Below are 14,034 nucleotides of genomic sequence, written 5' to 3' on the forward strand. Positions count from 1 at the left end.
CGGTCTTCCGCTCGGAGGGTTTATAGACGCCGGCTCGTCTCTCGATTTTTAACGTCGGAGCTCGACGGTCTTCCGCTCGGAGGGTTTATAGACGCCGTCTCGTCTCTCGATTTTTAACGTCGGAGCTCGACGGTCTTCCGTTCGGAGGGTTTATAGACGCCGTCTCGTCTCTCGATTTTTAACGTCGGAGCTCGACGGCCGTTAAGGCTAACTTTAACACGGCCGTTCGGCGGAGCTATTGGACATCCTTTAATACGGCCGTTCGGCGGAGCTATTGGCCATCCTTTAATACGACCGTTCGGCGAAGCTATTGGCCATCCTTTAATACGGCCGTTTGGCGAAGCTATTGGCCATCCTTTAATACGGTCGTTCGGCGAAGCTATTGGTCATCCTTTAATCATTTTTGCTCCCTGCATTACAAGTACATAGGCGACCCCAGTATATGTAAAATTACATTATCACACCTCTTATCCAGCTCGATACGGCTGGAGATGGTTTGCGCTCCATGGTCAGTCCAGCTGCTGCCCGTCTTCATCCTCCAAATAATAAGCACCTGAATGAAGCTTTTCGATGATTTTGAAGGGGCCTGCCCAAGGAGCTTCTAGCTTGCCGTCGTCGCCGACCGACTTTACTTTCTTCCAGACAAGGTCGCCGACCTGGAATGATCTGGGGATTACGCGCCGGTTGTAGTTTTGCATCATCCGTTGCCGGTACGCCATCAGCCGGACGAACGCCTTGGCTTGCTCTTCGTCGACCAAATCAAGCTCCATGTTCCTCCGCTCGGCGTTGTCATCATCATAGTTCTGGATCCGGACGGACTCGACGCCGACTTCGACAGGGATAACCGCTTCGCCGCCATACACCAAGTGGAATGGTGTGACTCCCGTTCCCTCCTTCGGGGTCGTTCGGATGGCCCATAGGACGCCCGGCACTTCATCCACCCAGCTTTCTCCCAAATGGTCGAGCCGAGCGCGCAGAATGTGAAGAATTTCCCGATTGGCTACTTCGGCTTGACCATTACTTTGGGGGTACGCCATGAACGTGAAGTGTTGCTCGATGCCATAGCTTTTGCACCAATCTTCGAGCAACTTTCCCGCGAACTGCCGCCCGTTATCGGAAACAAGTCAACGGGGGATGCCGAACCGGCAGATAATATGTTGCCAGATAAACTTCTTGACCATCTGCTCGGTGATCTTGGCTAGCGGCTCGGCCTCCACCCACTTAGAAAAATAATCGACCGCCACCAGTAGAAATTTCCGCTGCCCGGTCGCCATAGGAAACGGACCCACAATATCCATTCCCCATTGGTCGAACGGACAGGACACAGTAGCTGCTTTCATTTCCTCAGCCGGTCGGTGTGAGAAATTATGATACTTCTGGCAAGAAAGGAACGTCGCCACGGTCCGAGCGGCGTCTACTTGTAGGGTTGGCCAGAAGTATCCGGCCAGCAGGATCTTTTTGGCCAGCGATCGTCCGCCCGGATGACCTCCGCACGATCCTTGATGCACTTCTTGGAGGATGTACGCTGCGTCTTCTGAGCTCACGCATTTCAAAAGAGGGCGGGAGAAGGCCTTCTTGTAAAGTTGATCTCCGATGAGCGTGAACCGGCCGGCTCTCCTCCTTAGCAGCTGGGCTTCATCCCGATCGGACGGTGTAGCGCCCGAGCGAAGAAACTCCATGATGGTTGTCCTCCAGTCGCTCGGAAATGTGAGGCCCTCCATCCGGTCGACGTGCGCCACCAAAGATACTTGTTCAATTGGCTGCTAGATGGCGACCGGCGTTATTGAACTTGCGAGTTTGGCTAACTCATCGGCTGCTTGGTTTTCCGGCCGGGGTATCTTTTGTATAATGACCTCTCTAAAGTCGACCCTAAGCTTTTCAAAGGCTTCCGCATAGAGTTTGTGCCACGCGTTATTAATTTCAAAGGTGTCAGAGAGCTGCTGAGCGACCAGCTGAGAATCCGAGTGAAGCGTCACCCGACCGGCCCCAACATGCCGAGCTGCCTGCAAGCCGACTATGAGGGTTTCATACTCCGCTTCATTGTTCGTAGCTCTATAATCCAGCCGGACGGATAAGTGCATCTTTTCTTCTTGGGGAGATAGCAGTAGTAATCCAATCCTGCTCCCGAGCCTAGTGGACGATCCATCCACAAATATCCTCCACATGTCTTCGGGTTCTGGCCTTTGTACTTCGGTGACGAAATCCGCCAAGAATTGCGCCTTTATCGCCGAACGGGGCTGATATTGAATGTCAAATTCGCTCAATTCCGTTGTCCATTTGATGAGCCGTCCGGACGCTTCTGGGTTCAATAGCACTCTTCCCAATGGACTATTCGTCCGGACGATGATGGTATGAGCCAAGAAATAGGGACGGAGGCGCCGAGCGGCGAGGACCAAAGCGAAAGCCAGCTTCTCAAGCCCGGTGTAGTGAGATTCAGCATCTTTTAAAATATGGCTCAGAAAATATACAGGCTCTTCTCCGCTCGCCCTCACTAGTGCCGAGCCGACTGCTTGCTCAGTTGAAGATAAATAAATACAAAGTGGCTCACCCGTAGTTGGCTTGGCTAGCACAGGCAGAGAGTTCAAGTATGCCTTCAGATCTTCAAGCGCCCGATCACATTCTTCATCCCAGTGAAACTTAGTGGCTTTGCGCAAGATTTTGAAAAATGGGAGACTCCGATCGGCGGTCTTTGAGATGAATCTGGACAATGCTGTTATCCGACCGGTCAAGCGCTGCACTTCCCTCAGATTTCTCGGGGGCGGCATATCTTGTAATGCTTTCACTTTGATGGGATTTGCTTCAATGCCCCGCTCAGTCACTATGTATCCCAAGAAACGCCCGCCTTTTGCTCTGAACAGGCACTTCTGAGGGTTTAGCTTGACTCCATATTTTCGTAGCGTTCGGAAAGTTTCCTCCATGTCTTCGAAGAGATCGGCCGCTCGGACGGACTTGATGAGAATGTCGTCCACGTATACTTCCAGATTTCGCCCGATCTGCTCCTTGAACACTTTGTTCATCAGACGCTGATATGTAGCTCCCGCGTTCTTCAATCCGAACGGCATCACATTATAGCAATAGGTGTCGTCGGCTGTAACGAAGCTGACTTTTTCTTGATCTTCTCGGGCGAGCGGCACTTGATGATAGCCTTGGTAAGCGTCGAGCATACATATCAACTCGCAGCCAGCTGTGGAGTCCACCAGTTGATCGATCCGAGGCAGAGGATAAAAGTCTTTCGGGCAAGCTTTGTTGAGATCCCGAAAATCTATACACACTCTCCACTTGTTGCCCGGCTTGGAGACTAATACTACGTTCGCCAGCCAACTCGGGAACTGAACCTCGCGTATATGGCCGGCCTCCAAAAGCTTCTCAACCTCCTCCCGGATGATGGCATTCTGTTCAGCGCTAAAATCCCTTTTTCTTTGCTTCACCGGCCGAGCGTCCGGTCGGACATGTAGCTCGTGCTGCGCTATGCTCGGCGAAATTCCGAGCATACATAATTGACGGTGCCAAATTGATCTTGTCCGAAAGCTGAATCAACGGACGCTGGGCACGTGGCGCTCTCCGGTTGCTGACGTAGATCTTCGACTGATCGTGTGGAGCTCCGGCGAACCTGCAAAGAAGTCGGGCCGAGAAAGGGTTCCCGGCGACGACCCTCCGACGCTCAAGTCAGGCAGACGAAAAACAAGGAGGTGGCTTCCAGGATCAGAGATTTCATACCTCCGGTGAAGTCTAATGGCCTTTATATAGAGCCACGGGAACTTGGTGCACACAAATCGAGGTGTACACGTGTCATATCCCATACCGCAGCATGGGCTTGTCAGAAGAGCATGTCTGCCTCCATACCGCTACAGTCTGAGCGTCTCCTTGATGGGATAGCAGAACATTCGATCGCACCATACTGAGTATGGTCTGGTCTTCGAACATGCCTGTTGTCAGCAACAGGGGTTACTGAGATGACGTTCGCACTGTCCTTTACTCTTTGACTTCCCCTTCTCGGATTGACCATCAAGCCGCTCGGCCAGAGCATTCGTCTCTGGTCCAGCATAGGTGGTCGTCCGTCCGGGAAGGTTGGGGGTCGTCCGTCCGCTCGGCTCGTATCGCCTGAGACCCTGGTCGAGCAGGCAAACGGCTTGGCCTTCAGTCGTGCGTTGTATCGCGGCCGGGCGGATTATCCGCTTGGCCATATGGAAATATGGGCTTCCGGTCAGATATATGGGCTCCCGGTCGGATATATGGGCTCCCGGTCGAATGGTTGTCCCTTCGGATAGGGGTCATTGCCTGGTGATCGGCATGTCCCACCTGCTCTTCGAGTCCATGGGGTTGACCCCCCCCTTTGACTGTTGACCTCCGTGTCGTTGACCTTGCCCTCATGCTGGCCCCCCGGCCTTATCACCGGATCACTTGCCTCCCCTTTAAGTCCTTGGGCCCGAAGCTGATTTCGGGTCCGCTCGCCTGTTCCTTGCTGCAGCCGACAGCATGGATCTGGAGCTGCAGGACGCTCGCCTTTCTTGCTCGGTTAGAATCGCCTCCGGTCGGCCCGCCTGCTATAATGTTGATTTCGCCTCGGGAAATGTTACTTCTATTCTCTTCTTCCCGAGCAGACGGTCGGGGCCGCTCCTGAGACATCAGGGGATTGTCTTCACGCCTTGGAGTGTGGTGCCGCTCAGGAGTCTGTCTTTGTTGGTAGTCAGATATAGTCCGATCGGCTCCGTGAGTTCTCTGTCGCCTGTCGGATGATGGAGATCGGCGGCCGCCACCCCGGGGAACGGGATGAGCGATCAAGGGAAGACTCCGACAATCTCTGGTGTTGTGCGTGTCCGTCCGGTGGAATGAGCAGAACATGGGGGTCCATACCTTTTTCTTCGGTCTGGGCCGCTCTGCAGCCACTTCTTGTACATGGGACCTAGCATGAGGGGAGCGGATCGCTTCGGCCCTCGGTCCTCTTGGCGGCTGATGAGCGGTGTGCGGCTTCCGCTCGGCAGGGGGAGCCCGCTCGGTTGGAGTTTCCTTTCTTCTGGCCGCTTGGGCTTCCTCCACGTTGATGTACTCGTTGGCTCGGTGTAGCATATGGTCGTAGTCTCGGGGCGGCTTCCGAATGAGCGAGCGGAAGAAATCCCCGTCCACGAGGCCTTGTGTGAAGGCATTCATCATAGTTTCCGAGGTGGCCGTAGGGATATCCATGGCCACTTTGTTGAACCGCTGGATATAAGCTCGGAGCGATTCGCGGGTTTCTTGTTTGATGGCGAACAGACTGACACTAGTCTTCTGATAGCGACGACTGCTTGCGAAGTGGTGGAGGAAAGCCGTTCGGAAGTCTTTGAAACTTGAGATAGATCCATCCGGCAGTCTCCGAAACCACCATTGAGCCGATCCCGAGAGGGTGGTAAGAAAGACTCGACACTTTACTCCATCTGTGTACTGATGAAGAGTAGATGTGTTGTCAAACTTACCTAAATGATCATCCGAATCGGTGGTTCCGTTGTATTCACCGATCACTGGAGACACATAGTGCTTTGGCAGAGGGTCTCGTAGAATATCCTCTAAAAATTGACGGTTGATCCACACGGGCGAGGCGTCCGCTCGGGGGGCTTTCCCTTTTTTGTTATCTCGCCTTGGCATTTCATCTGAGGAAGATCCTCGATCACGATTAACCGTCGCGGCTTCAGGAGTGCGGAATAGAGCCCGATGAAATGCAACTATGGCTTGCGGTGCTTCCGCTCGGCCTCCTGATACTGATGTTGCTTGCTGCTCCGCCCGCTCGGCTTGCGACTTTTATCTCTGTTCCACAAGCTTGGCGGCTCTTGTCTCGATCAAAGCGTCGAGCTCCTCTGTGGAGAGCATCACCGAATGCTGTCGTCCAGCTTCGTCCATTGCTTCCGATCGGATCCAGGAGCGTTCCCACAGACGGCGCCAAATTGATCCTGTCTGAAAGCTGAATCAACGGACGCTGGGCACGTGGCGCTCTCCGGTTGCTGACGTAGATCTTCGACTGATCGTGTGGAGCTTCGGCGAACCTGCAAAGAAGTCGGGCCGGGAAAGGGTTCCCGGCGACGATCCTCCGACGCTCAAGTCAGGCAGACAAAAAACAAGGAGGTGGCTTCCAGGATCAGAGATTTCATACCTCCGGTGAAGTCTAATGGCCTTTATATAGAGCCACGGGAACTTGGTGCACACAAATCGAGGTGTACACGTGTCATATCCCATACCGCAGCATGGGCTTGTCAGAAGAGCATGTCTGCCTCCATACCGCTACAGTCTGAGCGTCTCCTTGATGGGACAGCAGAACATTCGATCGCACCATACTGAGTATGGTCTGGTCTTCGAACATGCCTGTTGTCAGCAACAGGGGTTACTGAGATGACGTTCGCACTGTCCTCTACTCTTTGACTTCCTCTTCTCGGATTGACCATCAAGCCACTTGGCCAGAGCATTCGTCTCTGGTCCGGCATAGGTGGTCGTCTGTCCGGGAAGGTTAGGGGTCGTCCGTCCGCTCGACTCGTATCGCCTGAGACCCTGGTCGAGCGGGCAAATGGCTCGGCCTTCAGTCGTGCATTGTATCGCGGCCGGGCGGATTATCCGCTCGGCCATATGGAAATATGGGCTTCCGGTCAGATATATGGGCTCCCGGTCGGATGGTTGTCCCTTCGGATAGGGGTCATTGCCTGGTGATCGGCATGTCCCACCTGCTCTTCGAGTCCATGGGGTTGACCCTTTGACTGTTGACCTCCGTGTCGTTGACCTTGCCCTCATGCGGGCCCCCCGGCCTTATCACCGGATCAATAGTCATTGGCAAACCAAAAGGTCCTACTTTCTTGGATTTTTCCAATTGATTCATGACGTTCAATACTTGTGGTATATTATAAATATAGTCATTCACCATCAACGCCCATTCATGTAATTTTTTGAGATGTGGAATTTTAAATATATCCTCGAGCAAAAAATTTAAACAATGAGCTGCATAAGGAGTCCAATACAAGTGTGAAAATCGGTCTTCCAAAAGACAACCTAGAAAAACAAAGTAAATTTAGTTAGAAAATTTAAAATATGATCCAATTCTTAATTAAAAGTAACATAAATTTAAAATATTACCTGCACTGATATTGCAACTTGCATTATCTGTTACAACCTGAATCATATTTTTTTCTCCAATGCGATACACAAATTTAGAAAGTAACTCAAACATCTTGTCAGCTGTGTGAGAATAGCCTGAGGCATCAACTGATTGAATAAATACACTTCCTTTAAAACAATTTATCAAAAAATGTATAAAAGTCCTACGCTTTTTATCCGTCCACCCATCTACCATAATTATGCACCCAAACTTAGCATGATCTTCTTTGTGGGATTTGAAAAGCGAGTTTGTATTTGTCAACTCCTTCTTCAGATACTTAACCCTGACTTCATGATATGATAGAGGCTTCATCCCCGATCTAAATTGCCTAATAGCTTCAATACAAGACTCAAAAGAATCATATTTAACGACATTGAAAGGAATTCCATCATCATATATCCATCTAGTAAATTTCTCAACCGCAATATCCCTTAACTTTTTTTTTTATTTTCATCAAATTGTCCTCTGTTTTATTTTTCATCAAATATTGAACCCTGACTTCATGATATGATGGAGGCTTCATCCCCGATCCAAATTGCCTAATAGCTTCAATACAAGACTCAAAAGAATAATATTTAACGGCATTGAAAGGAATTCAACATCATACATCCATCTAGTAAATTTCTCAACCGCAATATCCCTTAACTTTGTTTATTTTCATGAAATTATCCTCTATTTTCTGCACATCTTTTTTTAACAATTTCATCGATATCTTTCATAAAATAAAGATTAATAAGTCTAATTTATTTACACTTTTTATTTTGGACTATAGGATGGATGCTTGAATCGGATATTGATCGTTTTCCTTTCACTTTATTTTGAAGATCATCTTCATGTTCTTCTAAATCTTCTAAATCATCAAGATTATCAAAATGAAAAATATCATCTATTTGATTCTTCAAATTACTCTTTTTTTACATGAACTCTCTAATTTTTTCTTTGACATGCTTAGAACATTTTAGACAAGCTTTTTTCATTTCTATTGCCTTCAAATAAATATAGCTTGTGTCGATAAATTCCTTCATTTGTTACTTTATCAGAAAAAATACAACCGACTATATTTTAATTTTTAGGATCTAAACATATTGCATAACTCCAAGTAATATCCTTTCATGATGGAATTGTTTTATTTGACATGATTAAAATTTAAGACCATTGAAACGAATAAATAAAAATATATAAAAGTGTAAAAGTGTAAAAAAAAAAAAAAAGTTATCAAAATGACAGAATATAAATATGATTTATATAAATTAAAATTTTATTAAAAAAATTATTGTTAAATATAAAATTATAAATATAAATCTGATTATATAAATTAATAAAATTTATTAGAATTTTTAAAATTTTATAAATTATAAATAAAAATCTTGAATTAATAAATTTTATTAAAATTTTTAAAATTTTATATTTTAAATTATAAATAAAAATCTTGAATTAATAAAATTTATTAGAATTTTTAAAATTTTAATATAAATTATTAGAATATAAATATGATTTATAAGGATTAATCATATTTATTTTTTTTTTTAATTTTTTAAAAAAATTATTAAAATATAAATTAATAAATGAAATTTATTAGAATTTTTTAATTTTAAAATTAAATTATAAGAATATAAATATGATTTATAGGAATTAATAATATTTATTAAATTTTTTAAATTTTAAATATAAAATTATTAAAATAAATTAATTAATAAAATTTATTTGAAATTTTAAAAAACTATTTATAATGTAATTATGATTTATATTAATTAATAATATTTATTAGATTTTTTATTTTAAATATAAATTATTAGAATATAAGTATGATTTATATGAATTAATAATATTTATTAGATTTTTTAAATTTTAAATATTAAATTATCAGAAATCTGAATATAACAAAGTAATAATACTTATTAAAAAAATTATTTTAAATATAAAATTTGGATTAATAAAATTTATTTAAAAATAATTTTAAATATATTTTTAATATATTTTATTAAGATTATTTAATTAAAATTTACAAAATCCATTTAGATTATCCCTATTTAAGAGTTATTTGAATTAATTAATTAATTAATTAATTAATTAATAATCTAAAAAAAGTGAAGCCGCTAGTAGCCACAGTCAACTCAACACGTCCGCTAGTAGCCACTGTCAACGCAACACGTCGGTAGCCACAGTCAACGCAACACGTCCGACGACGTTCGACAATATATTGAGAATCAGTGATGGCAAGGGCATCGCGACACATCCAATGCCACTGGAGGCATCCACTCAACGCTTCCGGCGGTGCCGACGTCAAAAAAATACAAAAAAAAAATCGAGAAAGAAAATGTTAAAACATAAAATCTTACCAATAGAGTAGACAGTAGACACTTCAAGAGTCACGAGAGGTAAACAATCCGACGGTGAACATGAATCAATGTATTGATTAGGACTTTAAAGAAAAAAAAAACAAGAAAAACTTAGCTGCACCTCCGAGACCTCGCGCGCTTCCATGGTCTTAGAAGCACAAGGCTTACATCTCACTACACTTTGCACTTAAGCGAGCGCTTCATACGCTTTAGACAACTATGTCTGCAGTAAACATGTGCAAAAGAGACTCGAGTTACTATCTATGTAGGTGCAGGAGATGATACGAGACAAACAATAGGCTAGGAATAGCAAGTCCCTCCGCGACAAATTGAGAAATACATGTCGAAAAATAAAAGCATGAAGAATGATGAAGTAACCTTGAACATAAAGTCCAGAATTAGGCTAGAAATATTTGATAATTATGTAGAATGAACAACAGAAAAGGGCCAAGTCCTAGATAATCTCTAAAACCATGCTAAGAACTATAGATATATTTTTTTCGGTTCTTCACCAAATAAGTGAACACATATTCTATTGCCTTTGTTTGTTTTCCCTTTGCAGACATTCAGACTTAGCAAAATCTGTGCCGAGTTGAATGAGAATTCTCGACACATTTTATTCGATAAAAACCTGCAATGCAAAGAAGCATAGTAGGGATAGTTTCACTCATCTGCTTCTACATATAGATTCATTAAGTTCCTTGTCTGAAACCATCTGAAAATTTCATAAACACCACAGAATTTCAACAAGGTGCAAGACTGAATTACAGTTCTGAAACAAGTGAAGTGCATGACATGAAGCAAAAGCAATAAGGATAGTTAAAAGAAAGAGAACCTTTTGGATATTGCGACAGCCATACATCTGAAGACTCTAAGCTAAGACATTGACAACAAGCTTATTAGTTTGGTAGTTGTTTGCATCTTTCCTCTGTTCAGCAAATGAGAAAGCATTGTCAAACAGGTGGTCTGGAAAATACTTGCACACGAAGAATTTATGAAATGGGAATCAGAGAAGCAGTTAGAGACGAGTTTGGTAGCTGTTTGTATCTTCTGAATAACATAATTCCCATTAAATCAGTCATTAATGAAGAAGCATGTAGAAGTACTTCAATGAAAACCGATGTCTTCTCCTCGTAGATACTACAAGTCTCTAACTTTTGCTGGATAAATGGACTCCCAAGTTGCTCAGCGCTGAAGCAAAAGGAAATACATAAACTAAAACAATACACCACATAATAAACTCCAACAACAATCAGACAGAAGGTGATATTTAGAAAAGGAAAAAATAGTACTTGCCTAAATTCCACCACACGTCCAGCAATGGTCCGGCACAACTCATATCTATGAGTTTTGTTAGACTTGAGCTCTTCAAGGAAAGAGTACAGTTTCAGATCGTCAAACTTCTTGCGCCTCTTTAGCTTTGCCACCCTGTAAAGAACCAGTATGTAACAGGATGTGATAAAACCATCATTACCTTTTTTCTTTCAACATCATTAATAGTTGTTGATTCCAAAAACATATAGGGGGGAAATGATATTAAAATATCGCCCAGCTTAATCTAATTTTCTCGATGAAAATTTTAATCTCAGCATGTTAAAATTTGGGAAACTACACATCATTCTGAAAGATTTTGTCAAACAATATTTGAAATGTTTATTCTCAACGTGTTAAAAATTGAGAAGCTACACATCATTCTAAAAGATCTTGTTAAACTAAACTTTCCTCGAATCAACCAAGTACAGGCCGAATGTTGGTTATATACCTTCATAATGTATATAATCAAGCCCAATGGACTTGCATTCACCTATTTCTGTGAAGCCTCACTGTTCACAGTCTGTGTGCAATTCTCGCTTGAAGCCATTTGTTTTGCAGAGGTCAATTGTTCCAGCCGTTTCTTGAGATATGCTTGCTTCAGTTTTTCGCGTCGAGAAGCTTCCTGCTCCTGCCGGCGCAACTTCAGCATTGTTGCCTTTTGCCTTGCCTGACTAACTTCCTCATGAACTTCCCTAGAGATATTCAAGCAATGTAATCAGGAATCCAGTAGAAACATCAAGAGTGTATCCAATCCAAATATATCACATATCAATGCTTCACTAAAATACAGTGCATCTGCTGCTTGTCCAACCTAAATTCTAAAGCCAGAGAGCAAAGAAACAAGGCAATGTGATGCTGTTTAACACAATATTGTCAATGAAAACATTTGCAAGCTATTTTTTTTTCAACTTCAAAATATGTTTCCTGTCAACTTTCAAACTCATAAATCACAAACAAACAGGTGCTACTAAAATTTAATGATACCATTTAAGGTTGGGTAATTAAGTGTGGACGTACCTCACAAACCGTTTATGTTCATCACCATCTAAAGTGCTGCCGGCGCGGCCAAGACCAAATGGTCTAGCAAATAACACAGTTTCATCAGTATGAGCATCTTCCTTTTGTTGCGGCAGATCAGCAGGAGTTCTATGTTCTTCAGGTGGTTGTGAATTGTCTTGCTCGAGAGTCTTGTGGAAAAAATCTACACAATATCTCTCTCTGTCTTCCTCATCTGGGAGTTCTCCTCTAGCTAGTTTTTCATATAGCTCAGCCTTCTTCTCTAAAGCTGCATAAACAGCTGATCCATCTTTCATAGCCTTCATTTCCAGCTTATCTCTGAATTATCATGATGAGCAGACAATGAACAATCAAGTTAGTTTCTTGAGAAGAAATCATCAATTTCTCTGAGATGGAACTTACAATTCACAGTCACAAAATCAAATATTCACCAAAATATGATAAGATTCTCTACACTAATTTGCTCGATTAATCAAATTCAAGTTGTAAGCAATGTAGAGAAGGAAACTTAGGGGTAGGATTCACCAAAAACCTAAAATTACTTTTTTTTCTCAGATAAACAATGAAAAAAAAAAAAGAGAAAGGGAAGGGGATACTTGTTGGCGCGGTTCTCGACGCCAGCGTTCTTGTGCGAAAAGACATCGGAGGGAAGGGGCTTCTTCTTGGGCCGGAGGAACTCGGAAGGGGCGGCCTCCTTGGCTTTGCGTGCCTCCTCCTGGGAGCGGTAGAGCTGCGCCTTGAGCTCGACGATGGAGGCGGCTCCGACGCCCTCGATGGACTTGCGCTTCTTCGGCATCACCGATGACTCCGTGAGCCATCCCAGCGATTCCACGCGCTTCTTCCTCTTCTCTTCCTCCTCTCCCCCCTTGCGATCTCCCCCCATGTGATCCATCTGCTTCCGCTTCTCTTCCACCTCTTTCCCCAGGAGTTCGGCTTCGGCGAGATCCCTAACCGAGCCGATCTGCAAGTAACAATTGAGACAATTTCAATTAAACCCACATAATTTAATCATTTGTTGCCCATCTTCTAACAATAATCACAAATTTTTATTTAAACACTCATACTTTGACAGCTATGTTTAAATTGAAACACCCCGGACTTGATAAGAGAATGGGTATTTTTCAAACTATTAGGATTTAGTTGTCACGCAGGATACATCGATGAGCTACTAGTAAAACTGAAGCGTCACGACAATTTTTTTTTTTTTTTTTTTAAAAAGATATTCAAATCACACCTCCTTACCATTTTTTTTTACAAAATACTCAGAAATTTTCTGGACAAAACTTCGATTAAACCCAAATAATCAATAAAACTAATTCAAAATTTCAATTTGATTTATTCACAACTTCATTTTAAAAATATATATCGAATATTTCAATTAATTTAGATTTAACATAATTTTTTATCAAATAACAAAAAAAATTAAATTTTAAATTTTTTTATTAAATCAAATAATTTTTATTAAAAAGTTTTATTTAAAAAAATAAATAAATTCAATTACCGATGACATTAATAATTTTATATGGGTTCAATTTTAATATCAAAATTTGATTAAATAGAGGACGTTGGAGTCATAAAGTAATTTTAAATGTAGCAAGCATGATTTAGCTATTTAAAAAATTTAGGATGTCATTTAATATATTACTCAATTATATATAAAAGTATTCGAATTTTAATATCATCAACTCTACCTTTTTAATACTTTATGACTAAGTGTGCATGGAACACACGAAATCGAACAAAAATAAGTCGACGGATTATATACATCCAAGGGATAAAGTGCTACAAAAGAGTACATCAACAAATGAGAAGGATGCACGTAACACTTCCAAGAAACGAGAAATTGGAACAGAAGAGTGATTAAAGAGAAAGTCAAAGTTGGATTCAAATGAGCTCAACTCTAGATAACAAAAAAATCACCCAAACAATCAAAGCAAAAGTCGGACAAGTCAACTTCATGTTGACTTGTCCGAGCATCTGGACTCGAGTTGACTTATTTAGGCGTCTGAATCAAGTCCAGACGCCCGAACTAGCCTGGTACAGAACAGGCGCCTCGTCGAGACGTTGTTGCCAATGACGTTCGGAGTCCACGTCAACAACACTCTAGGCACGAGGACCGGTTTAAGCGCCCAGGTGAAAATAAAATTTTATCCTAAAACTGTTGAAGAGCCGTTGCGAAGTAGATAAAGTGCACCATTGGCTGCTTGGGCCTACTCCAGGGGCTCAGAGTTGTCACGTCAGCCAATCGATAAT

The 14,034-nt window shown here is 42.7% G+C and overlaps 1 protein-coding gene across 2 annotated transcripts; it reads right to left on the reverse strand.

Moving 5' to 3' along the window:
- Positions 1-9,425: 9,425 nt before the first annotated feature.
- Positions 9,426-12,747, reverse strand: LOC122027615 (uncharacterized protein At4g18257-like). 2 transcript variants are annotated; one of them, XR_006124473.1, is made up of 5 exons: positions 12,378-12,747; positions 11,782-12,099; positions 11,213-11,456; positions 10,747-10,878; positions 9,426-10,641 (listed from the first exon to the last, which is right to left on the reverse strand). XR_006124473.1 is itself a non-coding variant. In XM_042586606.1 (4 exons), the coding sequence occupies exons 1-3, from the start codon at positions 12,671-12,673 to the stop codon at positions 11,255-11,257; spliced, it is 816 nt and encodes a 271-aa protein (XP_042442540.1). In that variant the 5' UTR covers positions 12,674-12,747; the 3' UTR covers positions 10,749-10,878. The 2 variants fall into 2 exon arrangements, 1 of the variants encoding a protein (XP_042442540.1); XM_042586606.1 differs by lacking the exon at positions 9,426-10,641 and having other exon boundaries at positions 10,749-10,878; positions 11,255-11,456.
- Positions 12,748-14,034: the final 1,287 nt, after the last annotated feature.

Source organism: Zingiber officinale, chromosome 10A (assembly GCF_018446385.1).
Source record: "Zingiber officinale cultivar Zhangliang chromosome 10A, Zo_v1.1, whole genome shotgun sequence".
Taxonomy (NCBI): domain Eukaryota; kingdom Viridiplantae; phylum Streptophyta; class Magnoliopsida; order Zingiberales; family Zingiberaceae; genus Zingiber; species Zingiber officinale.

Bases quoted from the DNA above. Each gene is read 5' to 3' on its own strand.
- LOC122027615 (XM_042586606.1), bottom strand. From the start codon at position 12,673: ATGGATCACATGGGGGGAGATCGCAAGGGGGGAGAGGAGGAAGAGAAG. The intron at 12,100-12,377 runs GTATCCCCTTCC...ATGATAATTCAG, and splicing joins GTCGAGAACCGCGCCAACAA to AGATAAGCTGGAAATGAAGG. The intron at 11,457-11,781 runs GTACGTCCACAC...GAATATCTCTAG, and splicing joins GAACATAAACGGTTTGTGAG to GGAAGTTCATGAGGAAGTTA.